The sequence below is a fragment of the Sander lucioperca genome, chromosome 13 (genome assembly GCF_008315115.2).
Source record: "Sander lucioperca isolate FBNREF2018 chromosome 13, SLUC_FBN_1.2, whole genome shotgun sequence".
Lineage (NCBI taxonomy): Eukaryota > Metazoa > Chordata > Actinopteri > Perciformes > Percidae > Sander > Sander lucioperca.
The window spans coordinates 3,036,592-3,061,477 of record NC_050185.1 but is presented as its reverse complement, the minus strand read 5'-3'; the positions used below and the strand labels follow the sequence as shown (position 1 = coordinate 3,061,477).

At 40.7% G+C, this 24,886-nt stretch overlaps 1 protein-coding gene and 1 long non-coding RNA gene across 3 annotated transcripts; both read right to left on the bottom strand.

The window, feature by feature from the left end:
• Positions 1-7,987: 7,987 nt before the first annotated feature.
• Positions 7,988-9,082, bottom strand: LOC118496601. The gene is made up of 2 exons (XR_004899198.1): positions 8,194-9,082; positions 7,988-8,095 (listed from the first exon to the last, which is right to left on the bottom strand). It is a non-coding gene; the product is annotated as an uncharacterized LOC118496601 (long non-coding RNA).
• A 371-nt stretch (positions 9,083-9,453) lies between these two features.
• vps26bl (vacuolar protein sorting 26 homolog B, like) lies at positions 9,454-20,947 on the bottom strand. Of its 2 annotated transcripts, none has more exons than XM_031310999.2 (7): positions 20,597-20,947; positions 17,249-17,405; positions 15,274-15,438; positions 14,241-14,416; positions 13,992-14,134; positions 11,498-11,665; positions 9,454-9,990 (listed from the first exon to the last, which is right to left on the bottom strand). In XM_031310999.2, the coding sequence occupies exons 1-6, from the start codon at positions 20,817-20,819 to the stop codon at positions 11,528-11,530; spliced, it is 1,002 nt and encodes a 333-aa protein (XP_031166859.1). In that variant the 5' UTR covers positions 20,820-20,947; the 3' UTR covers positions 9,454-9,990; positions 11,498-11,527. The 2 variants fall into 2 exon arrangements, 1 of the variants encoding a protein (XP_031166859.1); XR_004106994.2 differs by having other exon boundaries at positions 9,623-10,655; positions 11,389-11,665; positions 20,597-20,946.
• Positions 20,948-24,886: the final 3,939 nt, after the last annotated feature.

Genomic DNA, 24,886 nt, shown 5'->3' with positions numbered 1-24,886 from the left:
GCCGCTGAAAACGGGCGAATCTGAACAAAGCTAAAAGTTGACGTAAGCATCTCAACTCCTAGTCTTTGTCACGCCCCAACATTTGCATAGGCTACACCACTGACCTGAGGTCAGCTTAGTCTTCTGAATCTAGCTAGGTCATGCAGATCTCCAGAGGTACGCTATTTAATTACTAAATTCACTTCTGAGACTTTTTTATGCGAGAAATCAACTATGTAGAGGTCAAATATGGGCCGTTTTACGAAAATTGATGGCTAATTGCAAATTTTGTCCGACTGTGTGTGAAGCTAACTAGCCGCGATCTGTATACATAGGATTGAAGGGACAGTAGCAGCTAACAAAATCCCTAGCTAATGTTCACAAAAATGCATTAAATTGAAATCGGACACCATTGTTAGCTTTATAAGACCTTGGGGTAGATGTTATATAAGTGGCGTGACGAAATTCAAACTGTAAATATACTCTAATTATGGCGAAAGTGAAGCTAACTAGCAACTGTACACATAAGATTGAAGGGACAGTAGCAGCTAACGAAATCCCTAATGTTCACAAAAATGCATTAAATTGAAATCGGACACCATTGTTAGCTTTATAAGACCTTGGGGTATATGTTATATAAGTGGCGTGACGAAATTGAAACTGGAAATATACTCTAGTTATGCCGGCAGCTGGCAGCCAGCGGAGCCCCGAGCCCCGGTAGTCCAGTAACCGAGAAACAGTGACTTTCACTGGGTGAGGTTGCCGCTTTCTCGTCAGACTGTGTGGAGCTTCTAAAGTCCGACACGTCTTACCAAATTTGCAATTAGCCATCAATTTTCGTAAAACGGCCCATATTTGAGCTTTATATAGTTGATTTCTCGCTTAAAAAAGTCTCAGAAGTGAATTTAATAACGAAATAGCCCGACAAACAATGTATAACTTTGTAGTGTCTGAAATATGAGACCTGCTGTCTCGTCTCCAATGTGTTTCTATGGGGATCGCTCAAACCAATCAGCGTGCAGCTCATCTAAATATTCATGAGCATACCATATTTGGAAGAAAAGCTCTTGCTCCAAATAGAGCCATATTCACAGGGTAGTTAAGGACCCATAAAATAGCATTCGAGCAATTTTCAGCCCAACCAATGTTACATACCCTATTAGGAGACCTTAAGGAACAGTGTGAAATACCCTATATAATCATTCTATCACCCATTTAAATTCAAAACTTCACATGTGGCCCAAATCCTCTTCCGTACCTATGAATAACCTGGATGTATTAAAGATAACACTTTTTTTAATGCTTGTATGGACTGGCAGCATGGCCACATTAACAGAACTGCTTCACATCTGTGTTGCATGGAGTCGACCAACTTCTGGCACCTGTGAACAGGTATTCCAGCCCAGGACCATTGAACTACATTCCACAATTCCTATCCTATTATATGGACTGGCAGCATGGCCACATTAAAGGCAGTTACACACCAACCAGACGGCCGACCCTCGGCAGAAAAGGCAGTTGGACTGATCAGTCTCCCCGAGTTGGTCAAAAAAAGTGTCTCGGAACACACCTAAGAGACGAGACGTAATACGTCTCCATAACAGCAGGCGGCGCTAATCTGTATTGTCGCCCAAAAAATAAAAACCGGCAGCTGATTGGATGAACGCGTCACATGGATCTGGCTGCTGCTTCCGGATTTTGGATTTTTCAACCGGCCATTACTGGAAACTCATTCAGAATACGATCTCATATTTACTAAAATAGTTCACCGAAACGTGTTTCTGAAAACATTTTAAGAGAGAAATAGGCCGTGCAGTTGCTGAATCTGTCTTCATTTCAGATCGACAAAGGTCAGTTTAAAAGATTTTCGCCAGATTTTGAGAGACTCCAGCCACGCTCATCCCACTTGCCATTTCCAGGTGAGTCCCGACTGCCCTGTCTCTGACTGAGCAAGTCAGGTCGGCCAAAATGAAGGCTGACAGCTCCTCCAACGGACGACGGCACGGAACACACCGAACAGACTCGAGTCACTGACCTCGCCAGACTGTCCAACGGAGAATTATCGGCCCGGTGTGTAGCTGCTTTAACGCATAGCTTCCCCCCCACCAGCTTAATGCTGTGTAACTTCAGCCATGATGCAAAAGCAGCTGCTGTAGACGGTCAAATAAACAATTTAACTCTATTATTTTGACACCAGGTTGTTACACAGGTTGGGGTAAGTACATGTTTGGACCTGTATTCACCTCACACATGTCTCTGTTCTTGTCGTGTCAGTGCTACAAACCTCACCTCTGTTGTCGTTATTACAGTTTAGCCCGTGTCCACTAGGATGTCACTTTTTTTCAGCCAGCAGCACTAAAAAAAAAAAAAGAAGCTGATCCTGGATCATACTGTTCTTTTTTTTTTTTTTAAAGCAGAAATATATATATATACACAGGGACTGTGTCACACACAGACAATGTCCTGAGGCACAGAAGCAAATCTACAACAGTGGGGCCTGAAATGATTAAAATTCATATTTTGGAATGTCCAATGACCTGAAACAAGCCATTCATGCAAGATGTTCCAATTATCAATGATCTGAACAGTGCTGTACAGAGGAATGGGCTAAAACACACCTGAACTTTTATGCAGGTCTGGTCATCAGGTACATGCATGTTAATTGTCATTTTTAGGTATGCCCTTTAAAGATTACAGCCTCATTTTATGACCAATTGCTGCCAGTGATGTACTTGTGAAATGAGTCAGACAGGTTGACCAGGTAATATATTTGGTAAAATATTTCAAGTGGATGGTGGAGGATCATAAAACTCCCTCATAGTTCCAGGGAGGCACTAAAAGAGAATATCTAAGGAAGTGAGGAGGAAATTAAAACCTGGTCACCTGATCTCATCTCCTCGCTCCTGCTGATCATATTCTCAGACAGATGACCGCAGGCCTCTTTTAGCTCTCTTTCCACCATGCAGACTTCAGTGACAGACGGCCTCAGCCTGGTGATAAAAGTGAAGAACCGTACTGTCAGTTCTGTCAGGCAGAGGAAACGTCCACCAGTGAAATGACCTGCGGCTGGTAAAGGATTTATGCATCTGTATGCTTGACTTCAGTCTCTCGCACATTTAGAAAGCACCTTGAATCACTAAACACCTCTGCAGGTATGATTCATACATGGTGTACATGTACATGGTACGTCTCTTCAAGTTATCCTTCCACACTATCATTACATACATTCACTTACTTTGTAAAATGCTCCTATTATGCTTTTGGGGATTTTTCCTATCCTTTAGTGTTATATAATTTTTTGTGTATGTATCAATCCCTCCAGAAAAACGTGATTATGCGATCGCATAATTCAATGCATAATCAGCCAATGTCTGCATATTTATGCGGGGGCCTCATTTTTTCAAATACGCCGCGCTTTCGCCGCTTAAATTGCCGATTTCCACGCAAAATATGCAGGGCTTGCATGATTTCATAATCCCCGCATTTTCGTTGCAAAAAAGTCACATATATCTTAACAGAAAGTTGAAAAATGTTGCGTTTACTTCACACGAGAGCAGCCATTTTCCCCTGTTGCCATGGGAACGTTATGAAGTGACGTAATTACGCAACGTGAACATCATCGAAAAGCTGCAAACCCCGCGATGAAGCCATGATGAAACCGCAGTTTTTGCAAGTTCCCGCAATTTCATCGCATAAAATTGCATAAATATCCCGCATATTCCATCGCATTTTTTAAGAAAACGTGCCGCATAATCAAGGATTTTTGCCCGCAACAATCACAAAAAACCTTTTTCTGGAAGGACTGATGTATAAAATACAAAAAACACATTTCCCTCCAAATGCAGCTTTCCTTACCACAGACTGTACTTTCTCTTAACTGCCTAAAAACGCCTCACCCACATTCCTGTTTGAAATTCTTCCATTAGTGATGTCACTGATTGAGAAAGCCAGCCCAGTTTTTCATATGTGCTGCCCATTGATGCTGCCTGAACAAGCACAGCCGGCCCAGTGGCTTGTTGGAATTTGGTTGACCAATCACAACCGAATGAGCCAGTTGACCAATCAGAGCAGACGGGCCAAGAGTGTTTCAGGCAGAGGAGCTGCAGCTATGGGCAGTATGAGAAACATAATGTTTTTTGAACATTAAAGCATGTAAACCTATTCTAGTAGACCCCCAGAGTACAAATATGACGCAGAAAAGGAGAATAATAGGGGCTATTTAAAGGCTTACATTAACTACACCACAAACACAGTACACATCAATTTGCATAAAGGAGAGACCAGTAATCTATACAATAATCAGTCAGGGGGGGTCCAGACGATTTATCAGAATACATATCACATTTCTCTAGACCTGCCCCTGCTGTCACACTTTTTACAGAACATTGATGCTGAATGCAGTATATTAGTGAGTTAGAGAAAAAATCCTGCACCAAATTTCCATCTTTCTCCCACAGACTGGATCCTAGTCACTGCACTGTAACTTTTATTCTCGTATTTTATCTGTTTTAAATTTTTTAATCTGTTTTCATGTAAAGTACTTTGAATTGCCCTGTTGCTGAAATGTGCTATACAAATAAAGCTGCCTTGCCTTGCCTATGCTGCACCTTAGCTCAAAGGCATGTTGTCATTACATGTGCTCATTTTCAACAGACAAGCAAAGAGGCCACAGCTGCTGCCCTCAGGCTGCGTGTGCAAATTTGGACAGGTGAAAGAAAAGTTGAAAGTAGTTTTTTTACTGGAAAAAGAGCTCCATTTAACTGCTCTTCATACCGATTCTAATCTATTTCAACTGACATCAAATTGGCAGTTGTTGCTTCTGTGTAGTGAGCTTTTTTGTGGCATTTTAGGCCTTTATTTGACAGGACAGCATAGACATGAAAGGAGAGAGAGAGAGAGAGAGAGAGAATGACATGCAGCAAAGGGCTGCAGGTCGGAATTGAACCTGTGGCCGCTGCCTCGAGGACTGAGCCTCTGTACATGGGGCGCACGCTCTACCAGGCGAGCTACCCAGGCACCCCGGTCTAGTGAGCACTTTGATGTCTGCCTTTTCGTGTGCCACTATGCAATAACTGTAAATCACCAACGTAGGAAGTTCAGAAGAAGCTTATGTGGCAGATGTGCCACCAGACAACAGAAACTTAAACCCAGGGACATTCTATTTTAGCAGCAAGGCTTTCTTTGACGTAGAAGACATTCTAACTAGATATCAAGAAGACACACTGTCATCACATAATATCAGGCCGCGATATCATTCCTGTGGAATCTCTTCGACTGCTAGTTTCACATGATGGATGAGTCATTGGAAAGTCTAAGCTGTCTGCACACTGCATAAAAGCAAAAAGGACTTCCTCAGGAGGAACAAGTTTCTGCTTTATTTCAGAGGCAAAATGGCTTTGCTTACACTCTCCTCATACACATGTAACAGATGTAGTGGAGGTTATCTCTTGGTACAAATGTCTAAACAGCCCCTTTATAAGTAACACAGATTAACAATGGCATATGCTTACACAAATCATTTCCTTCTTTTCCCCAGAAAATCTGGTTCATAAAGTCATTTGATCCAAACCTGCCCTCTAGTGACAACATTTGTTCCACACGGTAGGAATTATGGCCATCAACGTGGCATTTACTGAGGACAATCATGATGCATTAAAATCCCCAATCCCATAAACAAAAATAATTCCAAAAATATGAACAGAATTGGAGAAAGTGACCGTGACTGGCAGAAGGACTAAACATGCAGGGATCAAACTCTTTATGAATGCATTTGAAGCCTCAGCTCATGTACAAGTCGGATTCATTCAAGTAAAAAATGTAAGGCTGTCTAATATTTGTCATTTTGAGGTTTTCAGGAAGAATACGCAAAAAACATAACCACAATGTGACTGCATCCGTGTCATGTTAGTGAGAGAGATGAGCTTGTGTCTCAGTTACAGTAGGTGTGAATTTCTTTAACTGGTGCCTGAAGCCATATCTATAATGGTATTCATCAGGTATAGAAGTCTCAACAGTCACAGACACAAGAAGAAAATGTCAATCAACAATCAGATTTTTTCAGTTACTCCCTTTTAATTTAGAATAAAACAGGAATATAAAACGATTTAAATCAACATTCACAGACAGGGAGATAAAATATGACATGAAAATAATCAAAAGAGGAGGATTGCATTTTACATTGTGCATTTATACTGTACATTTCATAATTCTCAGTTAACTCTCTATTACAAACTGGGTTAGTTTAGCTACTGCGTCTGTACCAGTACAGGCAACAATTAAAATGACAGCCACATAAAAAGAACAAAAAAAACTAAAAGAAAAAACACGCTGTATATACTCCAAAGCTGCTTAAGGGTTCCCGGACTGGAACTTTTCTTTCCTTCAACAGATTCCAGTGAAGTGTTATTGTACCAGTGAAGGTAACAGCCAAAATAAAGGTTGCCGAGTTGGGCAGGGAAATAATGCAGAATATATTCTCTGCTTAGAGACTGGAAGAAAAGTATTAGACTGTTTCCATGCCCAAGATCTATATTTTACTTTATCTTTTTCTTGTGAAGTTTACTCTAAAAAAAAGACTGAATAGTTACATCAGTTAGTTATGGTTAAAGAGCTGCCTTTTGTGTGCGCCATGGATCATAGAGGTGAGTTTGGCTGTGCCACGTTTGAAGCAAGCATTTTGTTACCAAGTCAAATATCCAGAAGTCAGTTTTAGGCTAACTTTATGCTAAGCTAACACAAGCAACGTTGGGCATTACATTAGCTTAGTGTCAGGATCCCCCAGTCTCCCCATTCGTCCTGCTGATTCCTCACGTCTGTATCCACTTTTGTCTTCACACCAGCTCAGTTTTTCGGGTCGGCAGCTCGTAAAAACTTAAGTTCTGGGTTCTTTACATCGTTGGTAGTTCATATCACACAGCAGCTTTTAAGAATTTTTCTGTTGTTTACTAGCAGATGGAATTGTTGAGGAGGAAACCTTCACGCAATACAAAATCAATGGAGAGCCCAAGGCCCCGCTCAGACCTGGTTTTAAAATCCGTCCTGTGTGATCTGATCACAAGTGGACGGCTCTGAGTACAGATGTGAATGCACCCAGGGACGCAATCACCCAGACCACATTCGAAAGTGGTCTGGGCCACATATAGCCACATTCTTATAGCATATGGGTGTGTGTCCTGGGCCACTCTGACGGACCGCCTGCTGGGAGCAGAAGTACGTCCTCACTCACTGGCTTTGTCCACGTCTGAGCTAAAAGGTAGCTCTGTGTATTTTTGCAGTTTTAATATTTTTAAACATTAGTGTGTGGAAAGTATTTCTCAGGTCCCACAAACCACTCAGAGTGAATCTTATGTTTTGGATGTTGGTATCATACTGTCGGTGATATGTGTGTTAGAGTGCAGATCGGGACGCATTTTTCTGTCCGAGCCCGGCCCGCATCTGACAGAGCAGTAACCGAGCCCGGCCCGAGCCGACAGGCATTAAGATATTTCTGTCCGAGCCCGACACAGTTAAAATCTCGTTTTTTTTCTCATACTAATGACACATACGTTTGTTTATGTGGAAAGCTTTTATTAAGCAACTGTAGGAAGGCATTCAGAAATGTCAACAGATGAGGCATCAGCTCACACGGAGCAACAAGCGCACGTTAACACAGGCGCGCACCTACATAATAAGCTTTTTTAAATTTAAAATGTCCAATGCCTTATCGTGCTGATGTGACCGAGCCCGACCCGAACCCGGACATCATTTCTAAATATCTGTCCGAACCCAGCCCAACCCGGCGGGTCCCGACGGGCTCGGTTCAGGTATCCATCCTCTAGGGTGTGTGTGTGTGTGTGTGTGTCTGTGTTTCTGTTGACCCCCGCCCCGTGTCGGTGGCACAGTGGTGTCCAGGGACCGCTGCAAGACAATTACCTTATTTATGGTTTCATAAAATGTACCCAAATTCATGAATATGTAGAATACTATTACAGACATTCCTGCTCTTGCGTCGCAACGTCTGCTGTTGCTATTTAGAAGGCGGAACAGCTGTGAGACGGTGGTCAAGGTGCCAGGTTAAAACCTTTTTTTTTTTTTTTTAAAACAGTAGATGTGGATCTGTAGTTATTAGGGAGGAAACCTTATCTCTCTGAACGTGTGTTCAGACACTAAGTGAAGGACATTTTTGCTCTGCTTCATACGCGCTTTCTGACCCCTGGGCTGTTTGTGTTTATTCACCCCAAACAGCCAGCGTACCATCTGCATGTCAGCTGTAAGCTAGTTAGACACAGACGCACCGACCACGTGCGTGTCTGCTGTTTAACTCAGCCTCCAACCGAACAGCAACTCGGCAGTAACTCCAGTTCCTTCTCTTATTTCCCTCCACTCTCTCTCTCCTCTTTCCCATTTGTCTCTGTGCTTTCATGAGGCAGATTCATAAAGCCACATTTGTTGCTCCAATTGAAATTAAACTGTCTGTCAATTGACTCTGTATGCAACGGTGCCGTGTGTTCCGCCTGAACAAGCAGTAAAGAGCGCGCCATTTTTCCAAACCTTCACTTTATTCTGCACTTTAAAAAGGACTACAGACATGTTACATGTACAGCGTCATATAGTTAGCCTATAATATCATGCATGTTCAGCACAACCCAAGCGTAAAAAATGACAATGCTCAGGCCCTTCAGCAGCCACAGAGCTGCCTCCCATTCACTAATTCAGTGACAGTGGTAAGAACTGTTCATTTAACAGCTGTTGGTTCAGAAATGTGAACCAACATGGTTTGGACGCACCGGTGCGCCTTTCGTCCTCAGAGGGTTTAAGCTTGAAATCAGGGGTGAGTTGAGAAATTAGTAACGGAGAGTATTTCTGTTTTGTTTTTTTGCAAGGGGAAGGGAGGGTCCAAAACAATCATTTATAATGTCATAATTTCTTTTTCATTTTTAATATTTTTAAAGTCAAACGTTATCCTCACCGAGATCATTTTGGCCCGATCCCTTAATGCGATCAGAGTTTAGAAGAGACTGTGGAGAGGCTGACAGGGATTTCTGCCACCACCAAGTATGCCAAAGGAAGAATCTTTAAAGAAGGACAACTCTGTCAGCCCTTAAGTCAAGCTACAGGACTTCAAATAAAAGCGGATTGTTGGCTCATATCAACACGTTAGGTGTGTGTGTGTGGGGGGGGGGGTCCTTTATTTTAGCAGTTACCTGAACAGCAGTCTGGCGACAGTGGACATGTTGCTGTAGCACAACAACAGCATCCTAAACAATGTACCTCACTGCCAGTAAGAGTATGAAATATAAAAAAAAATGTCTAATACTTTAATATGAGACACAGTGATAGATTTTGCGAAGCTGCACAGTACAAGCTTGTCAAGAAAACAGTTGCAGGCCAGGGTGATGTAGTCGCTGGGGTTCAGTTTCAGTGTTTAAGTTCACACTTTGTACTCACTAGTGGGCTCTTTTTCAGGATGGAGAACATAGATTTTTTTTTTTTTAGAAAAGGGAAACAAAATAAAAAGGAGTCATGGCACAGGAACTCAATGATCTACTCTCCCTGACCAGAAGCAACATCAAAACCTATTACGCTGATTTAGAAAATACACAGTTTGGGACTTTTCAATTTCTGAATTTGAATTTAAGCACTCAATATGACAGAGTTGCATTTCTCATACATTCATGTTCTTCGCAATACCATCATTTGAAACCTTCTTGGCAGTGAACCCATGTTTTTTTTTTTATTTCATGATAGGTGGCTGTAGTGGATTAAGAGAGGAGCACAGTCTAAATGGGGAGAAAGGGCGGAGCATGTCACTGTGGCAGTAGTTCTATAGTATTGCACTGAAACATTTTGGCAATAAACCCTTAGGCACAACGCTAACTAACCACACAGGGCAGTCAGTCCCGGCAGGACTCACTTTGTCACTAAACGGGTGTAATACTGTCCATATTAGATTTGAAGTGATCCCCGGGGAGAGTGGAGTCGGATTTTCACTCCGCTCCTGAACCCTGCCATGAGTCCAGTTTATAAACAGCACTGAGAGCAGAAAAAAGCAGAATGAGATCATAGTGCAAATAAGAAAGCAGGACTTCAAACTGTCAGAGACGGTTACCGTGATGGAAGAACAATCCCACAGCGCTCACGCGTTTGTTTTAGCAGCAGTGGCTAACACCCGACACCGAGCCACAACCCACTGATACATTAAACATGTCAAATGCTGGATACAAATGGAATTTCTGTTAAAAAATAAATACTCCACAGCCATGCCTATTTCTGATGAGAGCCTTGGAATGTATGAAAATATTAATCATTGTCTTATACAAATATGTAAATGTATTTTCTTTCTTTTAGAGCATCTTTAAAGTCTTATACTTGTTTTTCCCATCTTTCTGTGGTGAGGAGTCATTGCTCGTTTGTTTTTGTTTTTTAAATGAAGAAGCAAAAAAAAAAAATTCAACATATTTTGGAATTCAAACCAAATGAGAGGAGCGGTTTCTCAGCAGAGGCCATGGCAGCGAAATAATCTTCAGTGAATGAATAAATCTCACATTCCTTTGAGTAAACGCACAGAAATGTACTGTACAATCTATTGTTTAGCCACTTTGTAGAAAGCTACTGTATGACTACCGTTTCTGCACAGCCAAGGAAGTAGTTTTTAGGAAAGGTTGTGTTAGAAATACACCCGCAGTGGCTCTTATACTCTCACCTGAATTCAAGATATTGATCGAACAGTATTTGCAAATTACATCTAAGTGCATCTAACGGGTGAAGTTTGCCCATTGAACTGGATCAGAAACTGACAATGACACTGTCTGATCATGATGTTTTCATCTGGTTAAATTTCACCCAGCTGGTACTTTAAGGCAGGGGTCTTCAACCTTTTTTAAGCCAAGGACCCCTTAACTGAAAGAGAGATGGAGCAGGGACCCCCTACTACATATATTGTATAAAACGAAGTTGCATAATAAACTGGGCCTACAATAACATGTAGGGCGGCCTAAAACCTTTATACATACCTTTTTAGTGCATAGAACACTAAGCTATTAAAATAATAATTGTTGGCATGATGTAATAAATCATGTTTTAATGTTAAACATACATGTGGCAGGGTGAACTGTATCTGTGGATCTTAGTGACCTATGGGCCAGTAAGCCTATCATCAGTGGGGGGTTTTCACAAATTGTGAAGTTGATTTATCTTCGCTAATAATGTTGCAAATAAAATGTTGGATTCATATTAGGATATTTTAATTTTCTTGGAAACTTTCAAAATATTAACAATAATTTGGTGGGCCCCCCCCCTGCAGTAACTCGGAGGACCCCCTAGGGGTCCCGGACCCCCTGTTGAAGATCTCTGCTTTAAGGTGGTTGAAACAAACTTGCAACTACAGTCTGAGTCAGACTGTTTGTTACACACACACCCACACACACACACATACACACACACACACACACACACACACACACACACACATTCCATCTCAATGCAAAAACATGATATTCACATTCAGAATGTCTGCACTGTGTTTGGCTCAGACACTCACTACACGGGGGGGTGAAGTGCATGCTGGGCTTTAGCTGTCCTCTTCTGCATTGCTCGGGGTCTGGCTCTTCTCTGGGTTGGAGGAGCCTTCGAAGCGCTGGGAGGCGATGATCGCTTGGTGAGACATACTCTTCCTCACTATGTCCCCTTTCCTCCACAGGGTGATCTCCTGCAACCACACAACACAGAACTAATGATGAACAAGATGCTACAGGGGACTATGCCAGTGGTGATTTCTCACAGCTACCCTGCTGGGTATTGTGACTGAGGGTCAAAATGTTGATCTAGAAATGAACACATATCAAGCTTTGTAATGCCTGAATGTCCAGTGTCTAGTGTCGCTTTGAAGGCTCCTACTTCAATCATGTTCACTTGAATGAATGACTTACCTTACTGGCCATACAGTATGCACGGCTAATAATGAGGTTTATCCTTTCAGTCGTCTGCTTGCTCAACTAGCTGAAGGCCTCTATTATAATTCTATTCAAATATTTCTTGCATTGGCTGCAATATAAGTTGTACGTTGGTCTTATTTGTAGTCGTAACACAGCTAACACCATGAAATTCATTCAAAAACATTCTAAAGCACTGCTGGAGCATTTCAAAGAGCATTACATGACCTATTTAAAATGATAAGGCGTGGAACACGGTACTTTTAATTACTTTAATACTTTTTAAGGCCTACAATTATGATTTTGAAATTTTAGACTTTTTGAGACCCCACTGAAACCCTGTGCAGTTAAAAGTTGAGTGAGAAGAGAGCAACGAAACCTTAAAGGGTAACTTCGATTATTTTGTGTCTAAGTGACTGATGGGAACAACAGTCTTTGACATTGGTCCAGTATTAAGAGAGATCGCTGCAGTCGGCAGCGGCGATACAAGCGGCAATGTAAGTTAACAGGACAATTGACCAGCTTGTATTTACCTTCACAAAAGTGCTCTTTTTGCCACTGACAGACTCAGATTATTATTCTAAGTGTCTGACAACATTATGGAAAGGATTTCTAAGGAGGTCGACCTTTCTGTTAAAGAGTAAGATCCTTTTATTAAACATAAAAACATCCGCGAAATTGCATTCGCTAAACCCACCAGACTCCATGTAAATAAACAGGAATTTAAGCATCGTAAAATACATTTCATTCAAAGTCGACAGAAACATAAAACTATGAAAATCCGTGTCGTCTTTCCACTTTTCCAACAATCACAACTCTATTTTTGGTTGAAATAAACACATAGTTTACCGATTTACATGTGAAAACATGTTGGCTCTATACATGCTAAAAGTATTGTTTCTTTAAATGAAGTCTGGTTGGTTTAGCGCTAGCGACCTCAGAGCTGTTTCTGGTTTAACAGAAAGTTCTTAAAGAGGTTTTAAAAAAGGCTGTTTACTATGTGTTGAGGAAGTCAGAGACGTCAACAAAAGGGGTTGGTGATGTAATATAATGGCTGCTGATGTTGGCGATGGTTGCTGTTGATTATATTGTGTCAACTTTGTAAGGCTGATATGCACTTTCCCTACCCTGTGAAGGCTACTTTGACGCTGCTACCCATGCACCTTGTACTTGTATTTATTCGTTCTCATACTGTAACGGTTATGTTCCAGTTTTTACTGTTATTCAGGCATAAGTGTGATTTAAGCTTCTGCGTTAAATCTACGGCGTAGATACGTACGTAGGTACGTGGCGATACGGACACTACGCCGTAGCCTGACGTCACCTTTCGAAAAATTACTTTCTACTACAACTACACGTCACTCGGCCGTGGCTTGGTAGCGTTGCATCCCCGACTCATTTCCTGGTTCTCCTCCTCCATAAACAACATGAAATCAAGGAGAGGGTTAACTTTTCCTGCTCCAGATTTCCCACCATGGTCAGAAAGAACAGGGGAGACACTTTGTTTCTCTTACTATTTGACTCTAGAGTCGTTACTAGCTGTGAAGAGAATCACCGTCACTCTCTCACTCACTCTACCACACACTCCCCACACACACACACGGCCCTGCTATTCTCTTAAGGCAGCTACACACCGGGGCGATAATTGGCCATTGCACAGCAACTGCACGGCCTATTTCTCTCTTAAAATGTTTTCAGAAACACGTTTCGGTGAACTATTTTACTACAATATGAGATCATATTCTGAATGAGTCGCCATTAATGGAAGCAGCAAAATCTGGAAGCAGCAGCCAGACCCACGTGACGCGTTGGTCCAATCAGCTGCCGGTTTTCATTTTTTGGGCGACAATACAGTACTGGTCTGTAATGGCCTTTAAAGAGATCCACGCACAAGTATAAACTTCACACAACTGACGTAGGCTACGGCGAAAGCTCTGCATGGAGCCTCCACAGGACCATAAATCACGCTTTACTCTAGGCCCACCCCACCCAACTCGTGACTGTCTGTATACCTCGTATGTATTTATGTGTCTTTTATGCGTTTATACTTGCTGCACACCCAATCACCCTTCGGGGACACAAATAAAGTTGCAGTTGAAGTACCTGCTGCTTGAAATAGCGCCGTTCCTCCTCGTCTATGAGGACCAGGTTGAGGTAGTACCGCACCGAGAACTTCTTGTTAATGTCCCTCATTGTGGGCGTCATCTCATAGCCTGCCAGAAACAGCCTGATGGGGATGGACTCCCCTGCAGCACAACAAGTTGGAAGCAGATCAGTAGAGTGTGACAAATGAATGCACAACAGAAACACAGTTCATCACCCACTGGAGACGGTTAAAAGCCTCATTGTTACCTCGGACCGGTGCACCGTCCATGATTTCATACTTTGCCATGGTGTCGTTCTCGTGGTAGACGTTTGGCCCGGTGCCGGTCGTCTCCCGCTTGATGATGTCGATCTCCATGTGTTTGATCTTAATCCTCACCAGCAGAAAGTAAATCTTCCCAACAATCACGTCTTTAAGGTGATACCTGCAAGCAAACGGCAAGCTCTGTCAAAGACCAAACACTCATTTTCCCGCTCTCAGAATCAGAATCAGAACCAGAATCAGCTTTATTGGCCAGGTTTGGGTAGACAAACAAGGAATTTGACTCCAGTAATCTTTGCTCTCAAAGTACAACACTTAACATATTAAGAATAAAAACAGAGATGATGAGAAGAATATTAAAAAAAATAGTGTATAGTATAACAATACAATAGAATTTACAATTTTACAAAAAATATACAAAAGAGAGGGAAGGAATGGTGCAATATCGATCAATAGACTTAGATTTTAGATTTAAATACGAGTACAGTGCAAGGCAGATCAGTGCAATGGTAATATATTAATAACAATATTGTAATCCTCGTGCTGTTCTGAAGAAATCAGAATCAGAATACTTTATTGATTCCCTCAGGGAAATTATTTAGTTGCAGTTGCTCACAGTCAAATTCAAGGTAAAATAAGAGTTAGAAAAGAGCAAGTCAATAAGTGTATAAAGTAACATAGCTACAGTAAGAAATAAATAAAAACATTAAGTAGAAGTGAGATTAGGTTAAAAAGATTCTTTCAAATGGATTGTACAAATTCTATTGTAGTGCAGTGTCAACATAAATACAGTACGAACATAAATAAGTACAGTGTGAATAATAAGTAGCAGCAGTGAATAAATAACACATGTAGCTGATATATTATTGCAGCAAGTAATTATTGTACATAATTGTCCAAGAATATTGAGATGTAATGTTAAGATACGTGCTGTGAGACCAGTTTTGACACTAAGCGTGTACAGGTACAAACAGGTACAATTAACAGGTATACTTCTGATCCAAAAGAAAGAACTCATACTTGGATTTATTGTACTCAAACTCTATGTGTAGACAGTCCTCGATCCCCACTTCCATCTTGATGGAGGAGTTGAGCTCAGGGTAGGTGCTGAGTGTGTGCACCACAATGTCCAGCTCTTTGCTGATGTCATTCAGTCTCCGGCCTACTGTCGCCCTCAGAAAGTAGCTGGAAGAAAACAAAAAAGATCCCATGGCTATGAAAGCAGACTACCAGACTGTAGCACCATAACCGAGTATAAAGAGGATGTGCTGCTCAATGCCCAACTAGCAGAAGTTGCTCAAAAAAACTACGTAATCGAGAAAAACTATTATTTTGCACATTACATTTTGCAAGTAAACTCTTATTTTGTCTTGTGTTCTGAATGATAAATAGAAATTCATTCATTCATTTTGAAAATTTCACATTTCAAGGTGTTGATTTGGTTAACTGTTTCTCTAAGTGCAATAAATGCGACATCTTTTCGATCTTGCGACAAGAGTAGTCGTGTTAAAGAATTGTGATTTTAATACGGACCAAAATAATCATGATGATGATTTTTTTTTTTTCATAACCAAGCAGTCCTAAAGTTTTGCCAGAAGAAAGGCCATGCTGTTCTAAAAAAGGTGTAGCCCCTTTACAGTGGCCACATTAGGACACGTCACACCAGCGTGTCAGTCTGAGCTGGACTTGGTCAGGAATACATACAGTCAGCTGTGCAGTTAACAATCATATTACTTATCATCATCAATCATAAATACTTCAACTTTTTGGCAAATAAGCTTATTCACTTCCATGCTTAAAGTTAGATTGATACCAAACTCATATCTGTTATGTTAAATATGGAGCGACAGCCAGGAGACCGTTAGCTTAGCTAGAAGCAAAAAGACGGGGGGTGGGGGGGGGGCACAGCTAGCCTGGCTCGCACCTCTGAAGCTCACTAATTAACACGTTAGATTTCACTTGTTTAATTCTTACAATAACCAGAATGAAATGAAAAAAAGTTGTGGTTTCATAGGTATATACTGTACAACTTTTTAACACTGAGTCACTGAGTGTAGATAAGACTCATAGACATCACAATACTGCACTAAGTGCAACTTGCACAATAGGTTTACTTACATCTTTATTAATACTATTTACGTATTTGTACATTTTTATTCCTAACTTGTATTTATTTTAAATATTTGTTCTTGTATTCTATCCTATTTATTATTTCACGTATTTTCTGTATGTGTGCTGTGTGTCTGATATTTTGCTGCTGTAACACTGTAATTTCCCATTTTTGGGATCAATAAAAATCTATCTATCTATCTATCTATCTATCTATCTATCTATCTATCTATCTAGCTATCTATCTATCTATCTAGCTATATATCTATAACAAATATGAGTGGTATTAATGTTCGCATCGACCTCTCTGCAAAAAAACGGATTTCCCAACATGTCAAACTATTCTATTAACATGTTAACATTAGCCTTTTAGCATGTTACATACTAACCTAACCACCAGTATGTTAACATGCTAACAATAACATATTAACATGCATAGAGATACCTTGATAACAAGTATTGAGGTATCACTGTGTTGATGCTGTTATGATCATGTCATGATCTGAAGTGTTGGACAAGTAGAAGACAAAGAAATATCTGCTAATGTTTGTCATACTGGACACAAATGCGGAAACAAGCAAAAAGGATACATCTGCTGTGGTTTCCTCCCCTTAAGGCATTGTATCAGTGACATGGTACATGCCATCAGCTGACTGTATGGATACTTCAAAACTAATAATTCAGGAGACTTATCTACCATAGACTTCAATAAGATTCAAGCTAGTGAAATTGAAAAACCCTTTGCCTGCCAACATGAATGTGGCTTTGAACTATTATAAGCGGTGCAATTTAAATAAAAGTGTATGGTGCATATGAGAAATTCTTACATAATACAGATTGCAAATAATCCATGCACACCACGGGCAGTGCACACAACAAAGCTTACCGCAATTTGACATTCTGACCGGTGTAAGACTCGTAGGGCTTCTCCACATGTGTGAACTCAAAGTCAAACGTCTGTGACTGTGTGAGCTCCCCGGGCCGAGCCAAGTCTTTCACAAGAGACACAAACTCGTGGTGGTTTCCTCTGTCATAGTACAGCTCTGAAAAAGACACATGACAAACAGCTACAGCGGGCAGTTTTATACATTCTAATAAAGAGTTGGTACAAGCCTTTCCTTCAGTGCTGACAGCTGGAAACAGCCAAGATTTGATCTGATGGATGTAGTAAACTGTTATCTTGACTATTGTCTAAGTCAAATCTGTTTTACCTGAAGTACCACCAGGCTAATGAATAATAATAAACGAATTGACTGGGCCATCACAGTTCATTGACTGCAGCTCTAAACAATCGGTTGTGAGGCAGGTTTTGTGTCCACCATATAAACAACCTCGGCTTTTTTTTTTTTTTTTTTTTTTTTTAAAAAAGGCCACCTTAAAAGGCTGCCATTTTGCCATTCTACGCTGATCCAAAGTACTTCTTCTTTATTTGGAGACAAATGGTGGGGAACAGAAAAGGGGGAAAAGGAAGGGGCTCATCAGTGGTGAAAAATGTCAAGATGCATTTATGCATGCTCTAAGGGTCTGGAAAGGACAAAGTCAGAGGAAAGCCCTACTGTTGCTGCAAACTCAGCTAAACTAGACAGACTGCATTTGAATTACATTTTACAAAAGAAATGAAAATACAACCGAATGTACCTTTGAAAGGATGCAAAATGAATGAGGGACTATCTTTTCTTAATCAAGTGGGTCCTGAGGCTGGCTTGACACAGTGCGACCTTTGTTGAGGCTGCAGATTTCAAATTAATTCGTTACCGTTTTACTTCACCGCAACTAAAAGTTCACCATGTAAAACTGAGCTTTCGGGACACATCCTGATTTTGTTATAGAGTTCTGACACAAAATCAGGGTGTGTATTAATAAATGCACTCTAACTTGACTGGAGTATTCAGATCCGTGACAGGAATACGACAATGTAAAAAAAAAAAAAAGAATTATCAGTTAAGGTCCTGCATTCAAAATCTTACATCTATCTAGCTATATACCGAGGAACCTCTGTGAGTTCGTGTGACTGACAATGCCTAAGAGCAGACAACAGGAGCATTGCGCTCATATACGGGGCATTATAGTAGCCATCTCCCGTCTTGGTAATACTCCACACACTCCAGAGGCAGTGTGCCTGTCGGCTCAGGCTGTCGGCTCATGTCATTTCAAACTTAAATAAAATTCATACACATTAACAATGAGGGAGTGGGTGATAGAGCGAGGGAGAAGTGAGAAAGTGACGGTGATCATCTTCACAGCGAGTAGTGACTCTAGAGTCATAGTGAGAGAAACAAAGTGTCTCCCCTGTTCTTTCTGACCACGGTGGGAAATCTGGAGCAGGAAAAGTTAACTCTCTCCTTGATTTCATGTTGTTTTTGGAAATGCCAAGCCACGGCCGAGTGACGTGCGTCGCTGCGACGTGTAGTTACATTTTTCGAGAGGTGACGTCAGGCTACGGGGTAGGGTCCGGCGTAGACGCAGAGGGGTCTGTGGGGGTACGCCGTCGATTCTACGCACAACCATAAAACGGCCTTTAGGCTCTAGCATAGCTACAGGACAATATGTCCTGACATGTGTTGCTCAGGTCCCAAGGACACGCCATGACAAGTGTGAAGTTGTTTGTATACAGTTCTCGAAAAAGCTGCAATAGGGCTGGGCAATATATTGATATTATATCAATATCGTGATATGAGACTAGATATCGTTTTAGATTTTGGATATCGTAATATCATGATATGACATAAGTGTTGGTCCAGGTTTTACAGGCTGCATTACAGTAACATGTAGGGGTGGGAATCACCAGAGGCCTCGCGATACGATATCATCACGATACAATATTATTGCGATTTTAAACATATTGCAATATTCTGCAATATATTGCAATTTATCACCTTTTTTCCAACTTCAAATTTTTCCCAATTTCAAATGATGTCCCCAAAAGGAAACTTTGTCAACATCAGTTTTATCTAAAAAGATAAGTTTCTCTGTTTGTTTCATCTCACTTCAATTGTATTGCTGCAAAATGGGATTGTCAAGCAGACAAAGTGACCAAGACATATAATAAAAGATCGATACTTGGCGTCTGTGTATCGATACAGTATTGCCACGGAAAATATCGCGATACTATGCTGTATCGATTTCCCCCCCCCACTCCTAGTAAAGTGATGTCATTTTCTGAACCTACCAGACTGTTGTAACTGTTCTATTATTTGCCTTTACCCACTTAGTCATTATATCCACATTACTGGTGATTATTTATCAAAAATCTCATTGTGTAAATATTTTGTGAAAGCACCAATAGTCAACCCTACAATATCGTTGCGGTATCGATATTGAGGTATTTGGTGCAATACTACCGTTCCAAACTGTTTTGAACAGGCACTGCAATAGTATGTAAAAAGGTACAGACATATTATCAACAAATTGCACTTTAAATATCGGAAGTAATAGTACTCATTATGCAGCTGAATGCTAGATGCCTACTCAACTACTCAATATACTACTGGGCAGTGTAATCTGTAACAAATTCCATTTTATAAACTCATAGTACGTTTTCTGTTAAACTCCTACTAGTAGCTCCTACTAATTGCTATAATTTAACTGTCAGATTAATGTAGTGGAGTTAGTAAAAAGTGAAATATTTCAATCTGAATTGATTAGGTAATTGTGATAGAAGTATCGAGTAGTACGATACATTTCCTTAGTTACATTCTCTCAATGCGGAGTTCAACTTCAGTTCCAGTTTGTTTTTGTACAGTAGGCTAGTAACTTTGCATCATCACGTTGAGTGTTCAAGATCAGTTTTGCTAATAGCACAACAACCTTTATTTGCAAGCTGCTACTAATTGCATTATGGGTAACGTCAGCCGTGGATTTGTATTCGAAAACTAGCAACAAGCTATGGCTACAAGTCACAGTTGTAATCCGACAGAACAGTTCTCAAAAGAAACAGGGTCAAAGGTCACTGCGACAGCTAGCCAATGGCTGATGTGTCAGCTGAGGTTAGCATGCACTCACATCTGTCACGAGACCTGACACTTGTTACAGCCATAGTCTGTATGTCTATGGTTACAACAGTGGGCCAGTGTAGCTTTCAAGTGCTAGCTACACACGTTACTCATTATGGTAACCGTGTGAGTGTTTAATAGTGAAGTCAGCGCCTGTAGCTAGCTCCCTAACATCTCCTTTAATACTTTGGCTACTTCTCTCCTCGGGCTCAGTGTGAAACGCAGGCCTGCCAGCCGCTTACCTATCTGGCCAACAAACTCAATCTTGATGCCGTTGTGCTCCAGCCTCTTTCCCGGGTACTTGAGCGTCACGTTGACTTTCCCCGACACCGTTTCACCGTCGTAGAAGAGAAAATATTTGTCCTTCCTGCCGTCTTCGCTTTTATGCTCCGCTTTCTTTCTCGTTTCGGCGTCATTCAGAATTATATCGATGTCCGCACTCTGACCAAAACCAAAGAAGCTCATGCTGCTGGTCAGTCAAGCGGTCACTGGAAACAAACACAGGACTTTCTTCTCGTTTTGCTGTAAAACGTCCAGACTCCAGCGCAATGCTTCCTAGATTATTGAATATTTCGAGTTACAACCGGTTGAGTGCGCATGCGCGGATAGTCGTGACGTGAAAGAAGGCTGTATGTAACCGATTTATTTTCTTTTTTTTTTTTTTGATGATGATATACTAGCAATATAAGGTTGAATGGTGCTATTTAAAATAATGCTATCTTTTCTCATTACAATGAATGTGTCTGCACTTTTTTGGCGCAGTATCAACAGGCGGAAGAAACTCTGCCTTTGATGACTCTTTACCTTTCAGGTACTCTTCATTACCTCCCGTAGTGGTTCCCAACATTTTTGGCTTGCACCCCCTTAACTGAAGCAATGTCTACCTGTGACCCCCTCATCACAGGTTATGGCATTCATATGAGTTATGAGCAGTTCAAAATGTTGGGCTTAAATGGTTCCAAATAAAGAAATGCCTTTGTCCAAAAGAAAAACAATTGAATTTTGGCTAGTCAAACCTCCTAACACAGGTGCAAACAAGTGCATAGGCTACTCCATCCAACCACTGCTGCAAAACATCAATCTTAAAACTCCATCCAAATAGTTGTCATCAGTTTTTCAGGCAGTCTAAAACTATTTGCCTCCTGATTGATCCCATGTTGAATATGCTGCTGGGTGATGGTACTGGGCCCTTACAAAAGCTTTGAAGCGGAAACTGCAAGTAGCACAGAACAAAACTGGTGAGAGTCATCTGTCTGTTGGAAAGTGTCTGTTCTACAACTTCACTGGCTTCTAGTGGAGGATCAAGTGCAGGGGTGGCGAACCTGTGGCTCTTGAGCCGTATGCGGCTCTTTGCCTGCTCCTGTGAGGCTCTTACTGTGTGGCTGGGGGCTGTGTTATTGGTGGATTGTTGTTTTTAACTTTTCTGAAACATACAGTATTTCAGATAAGTAAAAAAAAAAAACACATTTGAATGCATCTGCCAATACATTTGCCAATTATTTTAAAATGGAAAATAATGCAGCAGAGTTTTGAGGACAGATTCTGCAACCTGAGGAAAAACAGCGGCCACAGATCACCTTCCTCATTAACCCTTTCACTGCTGAATCCGACTGTTTGAAAGCCCCTTTAGTGACAAATGAGTGAGAGAGTTGCTTCGAGTGGCACAACCGAGTTCAAGCAAGACCTGAAAAGGACTGTGGATAACAAAGACTGTCAGGTTTCCCACTGAGTCAATCTAAGTGAGAAAAAAAACTATGAAAACTGCTATGTATTATGACTGTCATCAGATCTGGAAGACACTGTTGCTGTTGTAGTGTGGACGTGCATGTGTTGTGTGGCTTTTTGCTATGGTGCGTTTTTTTTTGTGGCTCTTTATACCTAACTGGTTGGCCACCCCTGATCAAGTGTATGCACAGCTGTTTCTATACACAGACCACGTGGGTGCATTAATCATAGGGACCCTAGAGCCACCAGGGGGCCCCAAGCTGCCATTTTAGGCCATTCTTTTCTTTTTTTTGTTTTGTTTATTTTTTAGAAATTAAAATGACCGGTTTCTCGTGTGTTGTAACCCTTGTGTTGTCTTCCATTCGACCATGCATCGTCATCGTCAAAACTGAAAATCAACACTTTATTCAATGTTTTTTGGCCGCTTTTTTGATGTTTAACGCTTCTTTTCACTACCATGTATAAACAGCACCAACACCAACTCATAACTCGTTTTACACTTATTACTTATTTTTGGAATTCATGGTCAATAAAAAACCTAATTTATAGGAAATGATACCTACTTCTTGAGTTAAAAAAGCAGAAATTATGAATTATTTAGACTCATATTAAAGGGAGGATAATCACAGAAGGGTCAACGTTCAGTCGGGATACTGTTTCAAAACATTTCAGTTTTTTTTTCAAATGCAAAAAAATTTAACGAAACACCCAAAATTCAATGAAAGTAGAGAGGCTATCTTTTGTTGTACTTGTGAAGTGCGTTGTATGGAATCATCTGTGTTATTTTTTTGGGTAATCCAAATTAGGTCGTTAAAAAGAAACCCATATTTCTGATATCGACATTTAGAAAAACAGGTCAAATTTGACCCGAAGACAACACAAAGGGTTAATAAAAGCACATCCATGACCTATATTGCAAAGTTATTTTTTTGTTTGTTTTTTTGGGCATTTTCAGCCTTTATTTTTGACAGGACAGCTGAAGACATGAAAGGGGAGAGAGAGGGGGAATGACATGCAGCAAAGGGCCGCAGGTCGGAGTCGAACCCATATAGAGGACTAAACCTCTATATATGGGTGCCTGCTCTACCAGCTGAGCTATCTGGACGTCCTATTGCAAAGTATAATGTGTAAATGAAATTGGGAAAAGCCTGATATGTTTTAAGTTCAGGCTGTAAGGCACATGTGTCAAACTCAAGGCCCACAGGCCAAATCCGGCCCCTGGCAGATTTAGATCCAGCCCTCATATCAATTTAGGTTCATAATAAATTTAGGCCAACCTAGTTTTTTGCTTTTTCTGAAGTTTTTGTCATTCTTGTCGATGCTTTTGGCACTTCTTTTCAACGTTTTTGTTACTTTTTTGGGGCTTTATGTCGACCAAGCTGTAAGTGAGAAGAGTATATGAGACATGCAATAATACAGTCAAAGATATTTGACTTTTTCGATTAAATAAAAGCATGTCAAACTCTACATGTCAGGCCCTTGATGTGATTCTTATTTTCCAGTGTGGCCCTTAGTGAGACTGAGTTTGACAAAAGTAACAAGCTTTGGGGTGACATTGGGTGTATGTTGTCAAGGGACATTATATTGTGATGTATAATTATGTAATAAATAATAAATAACAGAATATCAGTAGTATACAATATAAATAGTACTTTCGTTTGATAAATTGTGTTTACTGACTTAAGGAACTTTGTCTCTGCCAGCTACTGACAGCCACAGAATTCAAACTCCTCCTAATGCAATGATTACACCGGGAAATGGATCACGATGGTCTTTTTGTAATATTCAGTTCTAGGCTAACTGTTTAGTTGTTACTATGTATGGCTTAAGTACATGTCGAAACATCTTCCAACATTTCCAAGATCTTTTATTTCTTTTTTTTGTTGGTCTATTTCCATCTCAACATACTGACTGCTGATTAAAAGCATGTTGTACTACTTCTAATCACAAGAGGTCAGGAGGTCAAGAGTTTGAATGCAGTCAAACATGCTCCATTAAACTCATTTGGGTGTCTGGAATTGTCACAACAACAACAAATGCATCTGAGTACCAATATTAACATTTACTTTCAAGTTATTATTGTTTGCCTTGCATTCACTTTTGCTCCAGCGTTCACTCAGTCTGCCCAACAAGTGAAAGAGAAACAGTCCTGTGATGGCAGTGCTGCACCACTAGAGGGCAGAATTACACATCAGGAGACGGAGCGACCTGAAGGCCCTCCTTAGTTCCACTTCAGTTGGGGGGGGGGTTTCATTCCTAATATTTCATGCTGTTATTCAGTATTTAACATTTCCATGATAAATCCTCCCCATGTTATATTATTTTTACCAGTATTTTTAAATTCTTGATATGGAAAAGCTTAAAAAGTTTCCACTGAGAAACAGTGGTGACTGGTCAATACCACATGTTTAATAAAAAGCAAATATCAGCCAAATATGCCAGTAAGCCCATACATCAGTCAAACAAGTCAACACCATTCAGCCACGTTACACACACACACACACACACACACACACACACACTTTCTCTTTACACATAATATTTCAAATTGTTGCAGTGTGTGTCAGTGGTATAAGTGTGTGTGTGTGTGTGTGTGTGTGTTGTGTGTTTGTCACTTTAGCTCATTACTAGGCCCCTCTGGGAACCGATTCTCATAACTGTGTAATTAGTTCTGGTGACTTGTGAAAAAAATAGATAATGATCCTTCCTTGTTGACGAGTTTTATGATCAAACTTGACAACAGTTGAATGGCTGCCCTGGAGCTTTTATTTTGTAGGAACCGAGTTGTGATGTTCTTTCATAAGAAT

Bases quoted from the DNA above. Each gene is read 5' to 3' on its own strand.
- vps26bl (XM_031310999.2), bottom strand. From the start codon at position 20,819: ATGAGCTTCTTTGGTTTTGGTCAGAGTGCGGACATCGATATAATTCTG. The intron at 14,417-15,273 runs GTATGAGTTCTT...GTTTGCTTGCAG, and splicing joins TTTGAGTACAATAAATCCAA to GTATCACCTTAAAGACGTGA. The intron at 11,666-13,991 runs GTACTTCAACTG...GTGTGGTTGCAG, and splicing joins GGCGCTATTTCAAGCAGCAG to GAGATCACCCTGTGGAGGAA.